We start from the raw sequence: 20042 nt of genomic DNA, 5'->3' as shown, positions 1-20042 counted from the left end.
TTTATTGTCATCGTGAGGAAGGATTTAATTGAAGATTCATTAAAACCGGAAAACAGAGGTATTTAATTCTTAAATTATTTATTGTGGTCTCCGTTTCCCGTGCAGACAGTACAATGTTTCGCAATATCACGTCCTACGACTTAATTAACACAGATCTTAAAAAGCCTTTAATCTCTTAATTAGTCTTATTTAATCACTGTGTTCACTCACAGCTGATGCTGTAGCAATTTTAATCCACCGCAGATGTTATGCTTGAGTTACTTTACCATATGTTGGTATGTTTACAGTTAAAAGCATATGAGGCACATTAGTGGACAGATCTGTACAGGAGGAAAGTTTCCTGTAAGTATTATGAACACACTAAACCATATACCTGTCTGTTTTTAGTAAATCGGTTTTAACCTCATGTCACAGAATTATTAGTTTGTATTGCTACAATTTAGCTTTAAGATTAAAAATTTAATAGCCGTTCTTCTCATAGCAACTGGCAGGAATGGCATTTTGCTACTCACTAAAATGAGTAAATAAAACAAGAAAATAAGACGTCAAGCAGCGAGGACATGCTTACATGCTGTTAATGTTTCCTGTTTATGTGGTCTGGAAAGGATGAACCACTTTCAATGAGCCCATATGCTCACCAGTGCTTCGAAAAAGGTGATGAGACGTCTGCCACATATATGATCAGAATATAAGAGTAGTGCACTAGTGCATGCCAAGTCCATATGTCACTCTGATTATCTGGAGGTACTGTGTGACAGTCTCACACTTACAGACAAGTGGAAAGTTCAGATAGGCCTACAAGTGAAATCTTCAAGCTAGGTTAAAAGTCCAAAGTTGAGTAAAAACAGAGTTTCTGACACAGAGTCATATTTTGTACGTAAGGGATAATGTACATCCAGTCGGTTGTTCTCGCAGAATAAACCCTGACAGGGTGATCAGGACCACAACGTGAAGCGGAGGTGTCTTGTATCAGACTGAAGGGGTTGCGAGCAATCCGAAAATTCTAACTAAATGCACATTTAAGGGAAACGGTGCAGTCAATCCAAATACACAACATTCATCACAAAATAATTAAGGCAATAAAAAAATAAAGACAGAAATGTTTCAAACCTTACCAGTTTGTTAGTTCTCTTACAATCCATTATACCATACAAACCAATCGTAGCAAAATGGCAGCAGCTGCGTTTTTATGAAACGAGAGTCGGCAATATCAGGATAATATAATTAAACAATTGTACACCATTTTGAATCAAGTTTAAATATTTTATCAGCTAAATAAAGCAAAGCTTCTAACCAAGAAAAAAACTACATATACAAAGCAAGAGTACAGCACCGACTGCTGTTATCTGGATGAGCCTGTGTTATTAGCTTTTACAGGTTGATATCCAGGGATAACATACCTCGGAATGTCAAGACTGACCAATCAGAATCAAGATTCAACAAAGCCGTGTAATACTACATTTTAACATCCCTATGACATGTTCTTTTAAGGAGAGAGACACGTGTGTCAAAGTATCATGCCCCCTACATCAAAACTGCATTCTGTGACTCAAAACTGTATTACTTATAAAATTATAATGGATTTGGGCATTCACAATGACAGAAGCTATAAGAAATACTGCAAGTAGAGTGATACAAACAGTGAAATCTCAGCCAATCAGATTCGAGGACCAGAAAGACTGTTGTATACATCAAGCAAACTTTGCATGCAGACAGCAAATGGAAATTCTCTTCATCTCTGGTTACTGGTATGTTGTTTGTTTTTGTACTTTGTGCTGCACATAGAGGACAGTATTACTATCTCCACTCTCATCTGGTTTAAAAGAAAAGGGCAGAGGTATGGCAAGAGGAAAGCAGAAGATGGAGTCCAGGTATTTGCCTCTGAGGCATCTTCCTGTCACGTACACTCCACTCACAGAGCTGATAGCTACTCCAAGCCATAATAGACAAGAAGTACCCAGAATGCACTGCAGTGGTCACGTTCTTGCAGTGTACCATAATTTTTACAGAGTGTAGGAGGACACTGACCACACCTAAAAAGGAAAAGATTTACTTAAAGTGCGCTTGGAGAAAACAGAAATGTAGAATTCAGATAATGACTAGAAAGGAAGAAAGTGGTAACCTGTGATGTGGTGTATGATACATACATGGTATGTATAAGTGTGTGTGTGTGTGTGTGTGTGTGTGTGTGTGCGTGTGTGTGCGTGTTTCCAATTTGAATATGTAATTGTAAGCTTTGAGACATCCAGAATATATTAAGCATTTTTTCAGAAAAAGGGTATAAATGAATCAATCAATTTAATACATTGAAATAACTATTATGTTATAATAAATTAAAATGGTCTTATTTAAATACATTTGTACAGAATTTTAGCTTTTACTGTTAACATAATCTTTTGTAAATGTAAATGTTTTGAAAATGTTCAAGTCAACAATGTAATGTTTAAAAAAATGCCTTTAATATAATTAAAACTTGAAACTTGCATCATATTCATTCTCTACACTATTAATATGAGGGGCAGAAAAAGGCAACTTATGACTTATGACAAATTGCAGGCCTGGGTAGTGCAAATTCTGTTAAGTGTTATCTACCCCAAACACTTTTTTTTCTTCATGTATCCTTTTTATAAACAGATAGACATGTAAATACACAGTGTCATTTATTTGTTGCTATAGCCAATTTATATTTAGCCTGACCTGCCAAAGAATTTCCCGCAAGGGACAGTAACAATGGTCATGACTTCAGCTCGTTATTTTTGTAATGGATAATTAGACCAGGGTTGTTTCCGATTAGATCCTCATGTTACTCAGGCAGACCGTTGCCTTGTTTCCGTGCTGATTAAATTATACTGCTGTGAGCCACTACTACAGCACTGCAGCTGAGCATTACGCTTAATATTGCCCACTAGGACTTCAGTTAACTGCATGCTTTTGTTTTCATGCACTCAGAAGTCTTTAAGCCAGATTGTTTATTCATGTTTGCTAACAGAATTTGACTAAATTGTATAAATATGACATTTATCTAAGCACTAAAGTAAAGGAAAAAATTCTCTTTTGTGAATAGTTGTTAAAGTTTCTTTGAGATGCTGCAGCATGTAAACATGATAAAAGAAGCTTTATGGTTCCTCGGAGCCGAATCACTTGTAAATACACATACCAAGGATAACAAAGACAATGTTTGTGTTGTTTACATAAGATTGTCCTCAAATGCTCAATGTCCTTCAGGCAGTGGTCCAAGGCTCATTGTGGAAAACTGGTTCTACTTGACGCTGATCCTGCTCCTCCCTTTAACCCCCTTTGTGACTTAAGATTTAGCAATATTTGGACATATTAATTCACTGGAAGATGTTCACTGTTTGACAGGCTTGTACTCCCTGGATCTGTCTACCTTGCACAATATTCAAACCTGAAATTCTGGTTGGATTCTTCTATTTCTAACAGTCATTTAATGTAAATGTGTCCTATTAAATGCATGAACTTTAACCACTATAAGTGAAAAATACAGAATGCAAAAGGTGCACAAAAAAATGCATGAGTCTGTGAATAGGTCATTCCATCTGTTTCATAGATTATGTTACAAGCCTTGGAAACGCAGTGAACATATGGCAAACTATTAAATATCAGACCTAATGGTTTTTACATATAGATGAAGGTAGCCTTCCTGCCTTTAACAAAGGTGATCCCAAAGGGGGGAAAAATCTATGAAGAAAAAATATTATGTTAGCTGATGAATGCTTTATGAAGGTGCTTTATGAAGGTATTGTGTCCCGTAAGCACATTTAAGTATAATGGTTTCCTCCAATTCAACACAAGCTTGCAGCACAATGCGAGAATGCTTTCCTGATGTCTCCTCATCAGTTATAAAAGCTCAGCTACTTACCACTCATCTCATCGGGACAAGACACATGTCTGTTTCCATTGGTGTTATCACCTCCTCTTAGGTTTATGCTGGAACAGCGCCCAGCTCACACATCTCCAAGTGCCTACAGCAGATATAGGAGCTTGGAGGTGATAATATGCGTATATGAAGAAACATAGTGAGGGCTGAATGGTTTAATAAAGCAATAAGACATGAGAATTTGTGAATTGGTGATTTTATCAGATTAAAGGGTTGGTTTTAATGTATAAGGTAGAATGCGGTCTGTCGTGCTTTATTGATTTTATAAAATGTGGCAATATTAAATCGTTTTTCACTCATTAGTATAGTTTTTTTTTTTTTTGCATAATTTAGGAACAATTTACATTACAAATTCTATTAATCAACATAGCTTGAATTTCAGAATCTAATATGCTTTTTATTCATTTTAAGCCATAACCTTTCTTTGCATTACTTTTTTCAAAACCCTAAAACGTTTTAAACCCTGTTTATTTCCAGGTTTAAATGAAAAGTACCACATTTTCAATGTGGTCTCAGACTTTCGGAGCCCTTTGTATAATTTAAATCATGTGCAGTCATTGGCTATTTTATGACGCCATCAAATGTGGCTTGTCTAATCAGTTTTAGGAGTCAGAACTGTACTTTTTATAAAGATTTTTAACAGCTGACTTCCAAAAAAGCATTGGAACATTACTGTAAGCTTTTGTAACAAACCTTATTTTGATTCAGGGTCAGCCTAGTGTTTCGAATAATACGCTTAACTTTGAAATCAGTTCAATCAAAAAGAAGCAGATGCAAGACCACACAGTAAAACAAGCCTAATCAATTCTTTCTGTTTCGTGTCTCAGGGATGTACCAAAACAATGTTGTTTAACGCCACAGTCTTTAGTTGTTTTTCTCATTTTGCTCTGTTTTAAGCACTTGGGGTCGTCTGCTTTGTAAAGAAGTCATCTGTTTCTAATATTACACACTTGTTATTTGGGAACCTCTATGGCTAATGCACTACGCTAGCTCAGCTGCCAAAAGCATTTAATACAAGATCGAATGCAGACCCACTCCGCCGATGAAAGATATTGTGGAGGAGGTCCCAGAGTTCCAGGACCTATTGTGTTCCCGAATTACATCAACACTGAAGTCAACCAGTGTAAGACTTATGTCATCTCTGTGTCTGACTTGAAGTTCATCGCTAAACCCTCTATGGAATAAAGGATGCTATTCATCTTTCCCACTCATTCTTATTCTCTAAAACACAGCTGTCTCCTAACCACCCTCTCTCTTTAGAATTTAATCACCCCCTAGATTTAAATTTGCAGTCTCAGCAGAGTCCATAAGAAAGTGGTTTGCATAAAAGGCAACTCCACGTTTTGATCTATTCTATACAAAATTGAAATGATTGTACCTGATCGTTCACATTACTAAATATTCTCAGCTATCCCAACAAATGAAGGTTTTAAGGGACTGCACTGTTATTAGTGTTGACTGGATAGTTCCTAAAAGCTAAATGAGGATGTCCACCTTTTTTCGTTACGTGTAAGTAATATTTTCTGTGAATGTGCAAGACTTCCGATTCATTAACTGCTATAGGTAAATAACTTCAAGAATAACAAATAGGCTACCAACTTGTAGTATCAAGCAGCTAAAATTACTGAAAGCACGTGACACCCGGAGCCTCATGCATTCAAGTCACAAATGGCCGCACACACTCTTACGTTACAAATAATGTGGACAAATGTACTGCCTTTTCATTTAATAGTGTTTTTGAAAGTCTACTTCAGTTTACAGTAATTTGCTGGCCAACCACCCGTGATATAAACAAAGATGAAAATGCAAAATGCAAAATGCATATATATATATAAGGTAGAAGTATTATGCTTGAAAGCTGTGTGTAGTGTAATGTCTACTGTAACGTCACCCAACAGTACACTCCCACATCTCCCATTGGTTACAATATCAGAAGGCCCCACCCCAGACTCTTGCTGTGCAGGCTGCTTGGGATTCTCAAACAAACAGAGCAATATTTTGAAAATACCAAGGAGAAAGTGTTTACACATTTTTGGGGAAATCAACCTTTGTCTTACTTATATATCCCAGCTTAATGTGCATCGACAAGTTTAAATTTTTTTTTAAACAAATTTTCCTGACATTGCATTTCTGTGCTCCACATATAAACACAGAAATGTAAAGGTGAGCAATCTGCTGTCATAAGTTTTGCTCACACCGTCTGTCATCGACATCATCCAGGAGACAAGTGTGGCCTTGCATGTGTTGCATTAAGACACATTTCCTTACCAGTACACAAGAACAAGATCACAAGGTCACCATAAGATCTGCATAGACTTGTCTAACTCCCGCTGCAAAACAGAGTACACAACCTAAGCATAAAGACTCTAAAAAGGTATATGAAGAATGCAGGAATGGTGCTTCATTTTTCAGTGAACTACAGTAATCCTATAAGCCAGTTACTGTACTGGTTTCTTTCAACTATTCTACGATGACCCGGGTGACTGAAAAACTTCACAGACAATTGCCAGACATTTTATAATAAACTGCAACTGGTACGAGAATATAAAGGAATGTCAAAGAAAAAGCAGCAGACTATGGGAAACATCTGTGTTTCAAGCTCAGGTGGACACAACATGGGCTCACCGCTAACAGGCTCTGATTGGGGTCAATGGCAGAGGGCTACAGACCTAATAAAATAAAACGAATGGATAACGAAGTCCAGTTGCTTTAAACTAAATTTAACTGACTCGTATGCTACAGGCACGTACAACAATGTCCGCAAGTGAGCAAACGAATTCAAAGAAAATCTATAAATGCATCAGTGCATATACATTATAAGCAGTTGCATTTCATATCTCAGTGTTTACAACTGACTGCAATAATGGTATGATGATAAAGAAAAAATAGGTTAAGAAATATCTCATTTCACTCATTGCCTTTGATCGCAAGTCTGTCGCAATGCAGGATGAAAAAAGCAATTAGTCTTTACAAGATCCCGCAATCCCACATCGCCCTCATGTTCTTGACATATCATCACTATAGCAGAGTGGTGATGACTGCAGTTATGGCTGGCATCCAAAGCTCCAAATGAAGCCCTCACCTAAAGAAAGATAGGCCTTTCTGTATCCCTCTACAGTAGGTAAAGGCTTCAGCACTTACAAGCCAATAACCTTATATATAATACACTAAATGGACTTAGGAATTCCCAGTCTTTTCATGGATTTAAAAGTGGGAGATTTGTTTCTATAAGGAAATAAAGTCTTATACAAAATTGCACAATAACAGAAAAAAGCTCAAGAAGTGGGTTAACTAGCAGCATGTGAATTTAGAAAATGATTGCAACTCATTACAATGCTTTAATAACAGCTTTTCTGTGCAAACAACCAATGCATTGTTTTACAGAGCCATTTTTTTTTACCTCTTTAATATAACAAAAAGCCCTCTAAAAACATACATTCTAATCCAACAAAAATGTTCTGTACATTATGAAAAGATGCAACATAACTTACAAAACTTTAAAGTACCACTGCAGAAGTCTGGGGACTCTTTTTACTTAAATATTCAAGTTCATTAGATCCAAAAGGGTGGGGTGAAAGACTCTAGACATGTGAGCTATGATGGAAGAAATGCAGGGCATGAGAAATGGTTCGGTAACATCCAATACAGCCCAGAGTCGAAGAGCAAGATCAAATCTTATCACAAATGATCTTTATTTTTAACCTTGCATTACTTGATCCAAGCCATCTGAGTTCTCTGGTACGGCCAACAAATAAACAAGACTCAAGTTCTTTCCTAAATTACAAGGATTCATTTTTTGGTAAGTGCACTTCAGAGACTATTGTTTATTTTGAATGTTTCGTATTACAATGTAATGATGTGTATCCAAACTGCATCTGTAATGTAATTATCTGGTTGCACATGATCCATTTGAATAATAGCTTGGCAGGTGGTTAAATCAAGGCTGAGACTTTGTACATCAAGGTCAACATCATGGACTTTGGAGGAAAAAAAATCTTATTAAAGATCTATTTATTTTCCTATATGTATGATAATTGACAATTTCCCAGTAGTGTTTTTCTCAACTTCTTGAAAAAATATAAATAAATAAATAAATATGGAAGATAAATTAAATAGTGTTGGCTGTACATTTCGGCATGTGATACTCAATATATTTGACTCCTTTTGATTGGATTGCTTCTATCAGTGTCAATTAAATTACTGAGCCCATCCTCTGACATTTGTTTTTCTGAGGAACAGATTTCCATCTGAAGATCAGAAAAAGACACAAATTTATGCGTGATTGCAAATGTTACTTTTATGTTTCTTTCTTTCTTTTTTTATACCCTAGAGTCAGTAATGAACTTGGAAATTGTAATTTAATAATGCACATGTGGATTGAATCGCTATGTCACGGCAGAGCAATGAAATTTGATTTCACAGAATATTGATGAAAAGAATTTCCCATCTTCAGATCAGTCAATAGCGGGAGAGATCCACGCTGTTCACAAAGGATAGTTAAGCTGCAAAAGTAAAGGCCTTTCTTGTCCTCTCACTGCACATAGCTGTCAGTGACCCTGTCTGTGGCTCCCAGTCATTTACAATTCAAATGCTTTTATGACCATGCTACTTCCTACCGAGATGGAAAATGTCCTTATTTAAATTAGCTGTATTTAAAATCCAGGTTCCTCTATACACAAAACACACTGAACACAAATACACATTTTAGGCAAATCATACGCTCACAAGCTCCCATTTACTTATCAGAAAACACTTGGGACAGATGATTATTTTCCCCCTAAGAAGCATCACTGGCCATTCATGCAAACCAAGATGTGAAGCAGCATCTTTAGCTTCGGGGCTTTTAGAGTTTGAAATCTGTAATCTTGCTTGAGCTTCTCAGCTGCTCCGAATAAGCACACAAAACATGTTTCTAATGGCAGGTTTTTTTTTTTTTTTTTAGGTTTTTTATGTTTGTGTGTGTGCATCTGATATGGTAAAAAATATATATATAGTATTTAGATACTTAAGCCACATTTAAAATGCATGAATGTCATTGCATTAAATAACAAAACATCATATAATACAATATAATACAAAATATTTTCACATTTCAAATAAATATTTTAAAAATCTGAAATTTCTAAATTCACCATTAACATGTTGATTACTTTCAAAAATAAACCCACACTGATTTTATAACACTTTTATATAGCTATATATATATATATATATATATATATATATATATATATATATATATATATATATATATATATATATATATATATATAATGTACACGCATATATCACTAATACACACATACATAACCAGTGACAACTAGCCCTGGTCTCTGTGTAAGCCTACTGTTTTTATCATTTAAAACTCACAAAACCAAACATTTTTCCTATTAGTGTTTAACTTGAAAAGTGTGCTTGCACTATATTTCTTTGTAAAAATGATATGTAGTGAACCACTTTCATGCATGAAAGTTGTTTGGCTCAACTTTTTAGGCTAGTCTAAGTCACCTCGGTGAGTGCGCAGTTCTTCAAATAGTTACGGTACCCAAATCTGCAACACTTCACTCCCCCATAGGAAGTCTCAGGCAATTAGTTCAGTCAGTATAAGTGCTCGTACTGGTCTACTCAGTTTCTCTGAGCTCTTCTAATGACTTTGACCGAATAGCGATTAAACCCCTGTGCTTTTCTGTGGGAGTCCCGGTTCCGTTTTGGATTTTTCCTTTTTTTTTTTTTTTTTTTTTTTTTTTTTTTTTTTTTTTTACAAAATGGGATTTGAGTTGGATCGTTTCAAGGGGGCTGTGGACCCAGACTTCAAATGCAACTTGTGTAATAAAGTTTTGGAGGATCCTCTCACTACCCCGTGCGGTCACGTCTTCTGCGCCGGCTGTGTGCTGCCGTGGGTCGTCCAGCAGAGCAGCTGCCCGGTCAAATGCCAAAGGATCTCCACCAAAGAGCTCAACCACGTCCTCCCTCTGAAAAACTTGATATTAAAGTTAGACATTAAATGTGACAATCACGCGCGGGGCTGCGAGAAGATCGTCAAACTCCAGCATCTGGCGGAGCACGCGGAGATGTGCGATTATTCCCCTGCCAAATGTAGGAATAAGGGCTGCAGCGAAGTGCTCAACCTTAAAGATATGGATGCTCACATGCGTGAATCGTGTGATTACAGAGCGGTCGGGATATGCGAGAGTGGATGCGGATTGATGCTCACTCATAAGGAGCAGAAGTTGGACAACCACTGCTGCTTGAAAGCCCTCAAAGCGCACAACGGCGCGCTGCAAGGGAAAGTTGTCAGCTTGGATAAGGAGCTGAAGAAACAAGCTCTCAAATCGACTAAAAGAGAGAAATCGCTTCTGGCTCAACTGTCGGCTGTCCATAACGAGCTTCAGATGACAGCGCTGAAGTATCAGAAGAAATTCACTGAATACAGCGCCAGGATTGACTCTCTGTCCAAGAGCATCTCTCCACCGTGTAAGGTAAGATAACAACATTGCCAACAGCTCAATGACTCCTACAAACATTCCCCATGGTAACCGTAGTTTTCAGTAGCTATTACAGTGAAACTGTGGTAAAGAAGAATTGGCCACCACTGTCATAATAAAGCAAATAACGATTCTAAAAGTAACTTAAAAGTCACCTACTTGAATAAAATTGTCACAATTTGTAGCGGTTTTACATTATGCTACTATGCTGATTATGGTATTTTAGCAGAAATGGTGGTTACAGTGGCATTTTTAAGGCACGATATGATAATGCTTCCATAACATGGAAGCTGTTTTTGCTGACACCCCCCCCCAATTTTATTTTAGGGAAAAAACGATTTACTGTGGTTTGTTCTTGTTCTCTTTCCCTATTTATTTAAAATATTATAGCTGTTTATAGTTCTAGAAATAGGCAATTGGATTAGCAATTAATATTCTTGACTTGCATTCAAGGCAAATTTGGATAGTTACTTCGTATATTTCTTCTCCGCCAAAGAAAATAGTTCCAAAGAAGGCCAAACCAAGCTTCGCGTGTAGTAGTTCAATCAACTCGCAAACCCTGGCCTGGAGTTGCATTTATGAGTGGAGCGAGCGACAGACATTTTACGTCCTCGCTCAAAGCGTTCCAGTTCTTCAACTGTAGCCCCACTCCTACTTTTCCATTGTACTAGGAAAAGAAACCCGCTTTGAGCGATTTTGGAGGCAGAGGAAACGGTCGCGCAGAAGAAAAAAATTAAAATCCTAACTAAAAAAAAAAAAGCCTAAAAAAAATGGTGGAATTATTGATGTTCATATTCAGACTTTTTATGCAATTGTATGTTGCTGTTGTTGTTGTTGTTGTTATTATTAAATGTTTGCTTGCTTGATTGTTGATATAAATGTCAGATTTGTATTTGTTGCCTCATTATTATTATTTTTTATTATTTATGTATGTATTTTTTTGTTGTTGTTGTTGATTAATCAGATTTTTTATGTCAGGGTTTCCTCCAGCCCTGAAATACACATTGCTTAAGCTGGTTTTGAAGTTTGGCTCTTCATGACGTAATTCAACCATAAGACTATAAAATGTAACAAAAGTACAGTATTTTATTCATAACTAGTACATCAGTACATGTGGTATGTACTCTGGTGTATATTTTGTACTCCATATGCTAAAAAGAATACATTGGCACATGACCAAATTAAAAAAAAAAAAAAAAAAACTTTACTATGGCCCTTTTTTCTTAGTGCAGTATGTCCTTGCGATGCCTTACATCAAGTGCAATAACATCTTCTGGCATGTTTGATGCCTTTCAGATTAGCTGTAACATATTTTCACTTCAGGACACCATTGGAGCATGGAAAAATGTCAGTGAGTTACACTTGTGACAGATAACCTCCCTTGACCGCTTGATGAAGGAGCACAAGATCCTAAGGCAACCTCCCTTTGAGTGAACATGTTTATGGGTTCTGAATGATGTCTTAGTGCCAGCGACTGCCTTCCTGCTGGGGAATGTAGTCTCTCTTGCTGTTCCCATCCCATGGTTCATCAGTCAAGTGAGTTGAAGCAACGCAGGGCTGGGAAAAGGAGGGCGATGATGAGGAGCTGACATTTGCAGGATTGGGCCTGTCTGCTGAACGCTGGGCTGTTGATCCAGCTGCTCCAGAAGAAGAAAAAAAAATGATATCACAAGAGTTTTCATATCATCACTGGAGCATTTCAGCATGTATTATGCAGTATATGTTTGATTGTTTTCACAATTCAAGATAATTTATTCTTTAGATGAGTCATGCTCTGACATCATTCCACACTTGTATTATTTACCAAGCTGCCCTGTCCTTTTACCGTTATCAAACTGAAACATATTGGCAGAAAACCACTGACATACAGTGATGTGCATTTGTTTTAAGTGGAGTCGCTGCCTTCTACGGGCATTGTTTCCCATGGAATTATGGGACTGGTCACTTGTTCCCATGACCTGGTTCAGTGGGGTGCATTCTTCAGTAGGAGGCATACATTGCATACACTCAGCAAAGATAGTAAAGAGGACACTGTACATGCATGCCATTGATGTCTGTATTATATTTAGACACTGTATTCTGTGACCCACAGAAATGACAGCTGCTTTAGACGCTGATCCAATGCAGTGCCAACTTAAGTGAGGAATAAAATGCTGACACCACTCATTTCTCCACGTTCCTTTTGCCATTTGCTGAAAATGTGTTACTATACTCGACCAAATGAGCACGGAACAAGGCATTAACCCTTAAAGCTGCCAGCCAGTTGACAGCTCCTTTTCCAAGATGCTTTAAGCTTAGAAGAATTCTTTAGATTGCAGAACATTATGTTTGATGACTCTAACAGGTGTACCTCTTTACTTGTTTATTCACGCACCACTTTTGGTCACAGTCAAATGTATTGTAAACCGTGATGCCTGCAGATGATTTAAGAGCTTGTACTATAAAAACACACCCTGAAGCGTTACGTTTGACATATTACGTTTGGAAGCTCAAATGTTTCTACTTCCCAAATGTAAATGCTTAGTAATTTCATTAGTTCATGAGTTAATGGGTAATTTATATGGTTTTCTCTTTTGACAGGGTGGAGAGGCCAAAAGTGTCACAGCTATACTCCATCGTGAGTCTGGATCTTTAGGCTTCAATATCGTTGGGGGACGACCATGTGCTGTAAGTTTAGAAATACTTACACCTTTGTATTATGTCATTAGCTATGTTTCTCTCACTCTGTTTTTTTTAATGCACATTAAGTATTAAGTATAAGAAACGAGTATTGGAAGATAAAATCAAATGAACTTGCAAAAAGGCTTTTACGCTCGCTTGAGGTGGTTTTTTTAATTGTGAGAAAAATTAATGCAAATAATGGGAGATGGAAATGCATTTTATGAATTAATTCCAACATGCGCATCAAAATTCATGTGACTTTGACCACATTTATTGTGTTTTATCTGCTCCCTTTTATTATATATATATAAAAATTCATACATTTAGTGGCTTTTCCTACTTTTCTTAGTTATGTTTAATGCCGATTTTGTTCTCTTTTGACTCTTTTGATGAAAATGGTGCTTATTCACAAATGTTTTATGCGATATTCCAATTTTGACATTAAGTTAAATTCGCAGCTTTGGATGGAAACCCAGCTGTTGGTTAATTCTATTTAGTTCATACACCTAATAATTAAATCCGTAAAATAAGAAAGAAAAAAATTGATTAACAATAATAAAAAAAAAGTTTTCCTACATGTCATGTCACATTATCTGACAACAAGGAACCATGAACATGCAGATGTGTTGATAAATTATCAAAATAAGAATTTTTTTTTTTAAATTAAGCTGTGTTTTGCTAATGTAAAAACTTAGGAATCTCAGATAACGCATATTTTAAAGGAGTCATATGATGTTGCTAAAAAGCTCATCGTTCTGAAGGCCGGGTGTTTGCTGATTAGCCAGCTATCCAGCTCATTGTGATTGGCCGAGTTCCTCAAGAGTGTGATGGAAACGTTATGGTACTTACGACGAGACACAACCAATAAAACCCATTACAAATGAGGCAATTGCTGCATCCAGTGGTGACATAATTACTGATTATAATGACTTCTACTTTGCGTATCACGCTGCGTAACCATAAAACCATGGCTGGATTTGTGATCGGACAAACAACAAGCAACAAGCTCTACTCCACTCTGCCCAAAACTCATGTTTGAATTATCAGTGGCAAATCCTTTAAATATGTAAACATACTCACAGGTTGTGAGTCAGAAGCGCCATACTGTCCTTGCAAAGTTGGAATTAACCCACTTTATAGAAACAGCCACAGACTCATTTTAGGCTACAGGTTCAGGAAACAGTCCTCTTCCTCTGTAAAATGCACTACACACATCTGAATATTTGGGTTGAATACAGTTGTAAATACAACTTAACCAATGTTTTCTAGTTGTGTCCTCTTTTGTAAGGCCAAACAAAGTAGTTTTCACTTTCACAACCAAACACACAGCATCTCCATGACATGATGCCGACGGAAACAACAAAAAGTTATGCCTTCTTTCTTTGCGTGAACATTTGGGTGGCATGTTAGAACGAGCCATTTTAGGAGGGCATCGTTGACTTGGATTTGAGACTTTAATCTTTGTAACTTTACAGATCTTCTTTATGCTCCAAGAGGTTGAAACACTCCAAAGAGAAAGGAACAATTGAAATCGCATCATATGACCCCTTTAAATAAACATAAGATTACCTCATGTCATACATATATTATTATATTTTGAGCTAGTTTTAACCAAACTTCAATTATGATGATAAACAACAAAATATGCCACTTTACTATCTGTCAGGTTCTTTCAGATTCTCAGTGTATCACTGGTGAACTAACTTTAAGTGGAAATGGCAACTGGGAAAATACAGACATAAATTATATCTAACATATAAAGTGCCACTTTGGTACGTTGGTCCACCCTGAAGTGGTAGTTGTGGTATCCATATCAGTGTGAATAAGCACCAATCCATTTAAGAAGTGTTTGTTTGTGGTTCGTCTGAAATAGAAGTGTGACGCACTTTGGTCTGAACTGGACTTTTGCAGCAAAACCTTCCAAAGGGGAAAATTACTACAACAGCCAAGTTTCCAAGGCTTCTTCTAAAACCCAGAAGTTGCCTCATCACAAAGAAAAGGCTTTATTTATTTATAAAAACTCACCACTGTTATAGCATATAGTCCAAATTGCTATGGCTGAGTTTATGCTAAAGTGGAAGGGGTCAGTCACTAATGAGTGACACAAATGTCTGCATCTCCTAGCAACTGTAGAACTACTTCAACGTGGCCATGACCCCTCCCTAGTAAATGTTTGACATGCCAGCCATCGTGTCTGCTCATAAGACCTAGATATGTTCCTAAAACTTAGTGAGCTGTTTATTTAGAAAGCATTTAAAATTTCAAAGGTGGCAAGAATTGTAGGTAGCAGTTTTTATTTTTCACTCTGGAAAACTTGATTCTGATTATTCAATCACAACGTACAGTGGTTATACATTTGTTTATATATATATATATATATATATTCTATTTAAATATTAGCTACAGGGCTTTTCAGGGTACTACATCTTTAGTTTAGGATATGCGGTCACTTCATTTTGTTTACAGAGTTCATGAAATTTTATTCTACAACATATCAAAATTAGGATCTTCTGGTAAATAAGGATGTTGTTGTTGTTTTAATGGGGTAAGAGGGAAGGGCTTACAGTAATTAACTGCAGAGTTCACAGTTTGACTTCCTGTGGTTTCTCAAGTATTCCACAAAAAATTACAGCACAGGGTCACACAACATGGCACAGAGTTAATGCGGTTTGATGTGGTTTGGGGGTGGGTTTATCAATATTTTTGCAGAGGTTTTGCTATAACCTTCCTGTCCAGGTTATAGTTTCATATAATAAATGGTGATCATCTTTTTGAAGTCACCCCAATCCTCCCACGAACACAATATGTCTTTCATTTGACAATGCATTTGCAGAGAAGCTAAACAATAGAGCACATTGCTTGTACACCTGCAAACAATTATTTGTGTTTTGGATGTTTCTTTGTGTATCTTTGTTATTCATATTATTTTTATTTTGCAATAAAAATTACTTTGCATCTATAACCCTTACTAAAGAGTTTTAATGAATGGTTTATTAATTTAGATTTATTGATATTTTTTTGCTAAATATTGCTGCTTTGTTTTTGAATTGCAGGATAATAAAGATGGCACTTCGAATGAAGGAATCTTTGTGTCGAAGATTGTGGAAAATGGACCGGCAGATAAAGAAGGGGGTTTACAGATCCATGACAGGATAATGGAGGTAAGTGTCTCTGTTTAATGCCAGATACTCTGGCCTAACCAATATGCAATGCAGCAACTCGAGAGATTTATTTATGATTTCCTTTCCATGCTAAAAATCTAATTGTTGTGCATAGTGTCGCAAATAGAGCAAATCATAACGTATTTAATATGCTTTCACAGTTATGGAGATTTTTGACCAATTAGATTTGTAGTGCAATGTCATTTGTTGCAATCATGGCTGGTTGGGATAGAAACTTTAAACATGTTTAACCATGTGGGACACCGTTTTAAATCTAAGATTTTTGCCAATTACAGTTCATCCTAAAAGGAACAGTTGTACATGCTGGTATTGAACATAAATACTTAAATAAAATATTGCATTTATACTCTAAAAATGGAGGTAACTTTTACAAACTTCTTGTTAAAATCTTTTAGCCCTGACTACTGACGTACAAAGGAATCCTTCCTGGCTGGCTTCAGGTCAGAAGGCTTTCTCCTACCTTGGGACAAAATCTGGACTGTTTACAAAGGCCAAAAGTTCTCAGTCGTCGCTTTTAAGGGTGCATAGAAAGTCAGCCCTACAAAGGTTGCTTTTATAGCAGCATGAAATTCGCTGTAGAATGTTATAAATATGGCCTGGGTCTGTACAATTGTTTTGCTAAGTCAATGTAAATATTTTCATTTTGTATAGTCAAATCATCATTCAACAAAATGGTAGCTTTCACCGCAAGAGTTTTTCCCCTCAAGAGTTAGTTGAAAACACCACTTTTTGGTTGTGAGATTTATTCATTTGCGCTTGACGTCAGAATATGCAGTATGTAGGATGAGGAAGTTGTGTCTGCTACTAACTTTTAAGTGCAGCCACATGCAGTGTGCTAACCGTAAGTGTCTTAAGCTCTCCTGTTCGTTTATATAAGCTGTAATCCCTTGAGACAAAGGATTGATTGAGCCATCTAAAGCGACAGTAATGCACTCGGCACCTGGTGACTTAAGGCCACTAAACTGGTGGATGTTTGGGTCCCAGATTGGTTAATGCATTGGACGGAAATGTGCTAGTATGACTTACTTGGAGGAAGGGGCCAGAGTGAGGGGAAAAGCTTTGGATTGTGCTACGTATGCCAACTGCTGCTTTGCTGTAATATCCGAGATTGTTCCTTATGGTTTTTGTGAATGTCACCTACATCTCTGCCTTTTCATTCTTTTTTTTTTTCCTTTCTTTTTTTTTTAAGACATCAACTTCACAATACATAGATATTTGAGAAGGGTTATCTGTGACTGGTTTAGTATTTTCATTGTAGTGTAAACTTTTTCAAGATATTTTGCTCTAGGGTGGCATTAGACCTGATAAATTTTTTGTCTTTTGAATAATTAAGGTGAGTCAGCATGCATGCCAGAGGATGTACATGCATAAGGAACATGAAGCACAAAGCCCATTTTCTTGAGTAGACCTTTAAAATGTATATTCAGAAACTCTCTCCCACAGTGCAAATCCGATCACACCCTGTGCAGTCAGTTTGGATCGTGAACGTGGGAATAAAATGTTTTTCTTCCTTCAGGAGATTTATCGAAGGTTTTAAAACTACATTGATAATGTTTCTGCTATTCGTAAAAGATGCGATGATGCTTTTCTTGCTATCGTTGACACCTGAGGTAATGTGGTCTCTGAGATCAAAATATGGATTCTTTGGAATCTATATCCAAAATATGGATACTTCGGCGCCTCAGGTGGTATCGCATATTTGATTTTGTCGTCTTAAGAAATCGCTTTCTGTAGAAATAAAATCACAGGGGAAGAGTTCATGCAAAATAGCTTACAGCAGTTTTGTTCCCATTAAAACTTGTAAGTTTTTTTTAAACCAACACCCTGTAGTCCTATCCTTTATAGCCCATGAGAGTTTAGACTCAGCTGGAGTTTGCGGTTTAAAATATCTTCCTCCAGGCCCCAGCACTCCTCTTGTCTCTCTTGCTACATCAGCATTTTTCCATCCATCATACGGATTATCCATTTATTTCCTTTTTCCCCACAGCTCAGTTGTGCTGCGTTTCCACCGAAATTACCTAGAGCAATTGTATCAGGAACTTTTTTTCACAGGAACATTTTTTCCTCCCAGACCTGTTGCTTTCTGCGTTTCTTCACGGTCAAAAGTACCGTGAAGATAAGGCAAATAGTCTGGTGATGTAGGTCTGCCCGCATTTCTCAATACAAAGTAAGCAAATTTCGGACTTGCATCCTCGGTAGTTTGGACTTTGCGAGTTCAACTCAGGATTGTGAACTCCCGGGTACTGGACGACGCAAGTCCGGTAATTCTGCAAACAGCAGCGTGCTTGATAACATCAGTCAGCTCGCCTTGGCTACTACAGTTTTCCTCACTGTATATTTAATGTACATCTAAATGTTTAGGCCTATATAGCCAACATTACAACAAAACAAAATATTATATCACACAGTATTGCCCCTCTTTATTTTCATTTTAACATATTAATAGATTACCTGAATAAAGACCAAATATTACCTGTTAGATTTACCCCAAACTAATTATATTTTAAAAATTATCTGAATAAATGGTGGTTGAAATCACAATGCCGAGTGAACTCAACCAATCAGCACGTTTAGTGCCCATGTCCCGCCCCTGAAAGTTCCGGACCTTTGAAAAAGTACTACCTCGCCAGCAGGGACATTCTGAGGGGCATTTTTTTTTTACCCAGAACATTATTTAGATCCTGGTTCCTGTGGTGGAAAAACACGGAGTACCAGCTCAAAGTCCCTAGTTTCTGGGTAAAGTTCCAGTGGCAGAAACACAGCTTTGTATTCCTTGGCAATTTTGCATAGATGCTATAGATGTAACTGTCATTTTGAGGTGTAGTACCTTGCTGCATGTTGTTGATATCCTTTTAAGTTGTTTCTTTAAATGTCAATGTTCCTTTTTTTCAAAATGGTTTAATTGGTTACGCCCAAGATTGTTAGTTTCATCTTAGTGGCCAAGATTCATCAAGTATTTTTTATTTTATTTTTTAAAGTCCATCAGTATTGGATACTTAATTGTGAATGCAGTTTTATCCAAATTTTTACCGTTATTCACTGTAACGTCATCTTTTAGTAACCCGGTTAAATTTAATTTCTAGCAAATCAAAATAATATTGTTTCGCTCTATACTATAATGTCGTGATGACTCAATTCAATTGAAACATGTAGCCTAAACAACTAATGTTGTACTTAATGCACTTTAATTGTGCAGAAGTAGTGCTGAAGTCCAACTAAAATATACTGAAGTGTATTTGATTGTGCTTAAGTGGAAGTATCGTAAGTAAACGTCAGGTTTAAATATCTTGCATTTAAAGACCGATAATCATCAGTAATACAATTAAAACACATTTTAGGCTTAATATTAAGAAATGTGCACTGTATATATATAAGTAGTACTCCCAATAAAGTTTAATTCTACTTTTTATATCAGTAAGTCTCGAGCGATATGTGCATGAGTTTAATAGATTTGAACTATAATTAGTATTAAATAAATATAATTTAAATGTTTTAAGCATTACATGAAAATAAGTATCAGCTTATTGTCGGGATCCTTTTTTATTTTGGCCAATAAGCAACCAGCAACATCATAGAACACGTTAACAAACTGCATCGCAAAAGTCGAGACTCATTTAAAACTACTTTAATAATGTTTCTGCTGTTTGAAAGGTGTGTTATAGTGCTATCTTGTTATCAAATATATGCCAGAACCTCTTTGAGTCCATTTTATGCTGTTTACCATTCAAGCGAGGGACTGTTGGGTGACTAGCATTCACTGATCAGTACACTGTGTTCTGGACTTGCGACAGCATCTATGCTGGGAGCATCCAGGCG

General features: G+C 36.7%; 1 protein-coding gene across 1 annotated transcript in view; it reads left to right on the top strand.

The window, feature by feature from the left end:
- Window positions 1-9495: 9495 nt before the first annotated feature.
- Window positions 9496-20042, top strand: part of LOC113096331 (E3 ubiquitin-protein ligase PDZRN3-B) — an 88720-nt gene continuing 78173 nt past the window's right edge. The window contains exons 1-3 of the mRNA XM_026261689.1: window positions 9496-10377; window positions 12964-13050; window positions 16098-16205. Coding sequence (XP_026117474.1) covers window positions 9664-10377; window positions 12964-13050; window positions 16098-16205 — 909 coding nt within the window. The 5' untranslated portion in view covers window positions 9496-9663. The remainder of the gene's footprint in view (window positions 10378-12963; window positions 13051-16097; window positions 16206-20042) is intronic.

This window comes from Carassius auratus, chromosome 6 (genome assembly GCF_003368295.1).
Source record: "Carassius auratus strain Wakin chromosome 6, ASM336829v1, whole genome shotgun sequence".
Taxonomy (NCBI): Eukaryota; Metazoa; Chordata; class Actinopteri; order Cypriniformes; family Cyprinidae; genus Carassius; species Carassius auratus.
The sequence above is the reverse complement of the archived record's forward strand: the minus strand, read 5'-3'. Positions and strand labels throughout refer to the sequence as shown.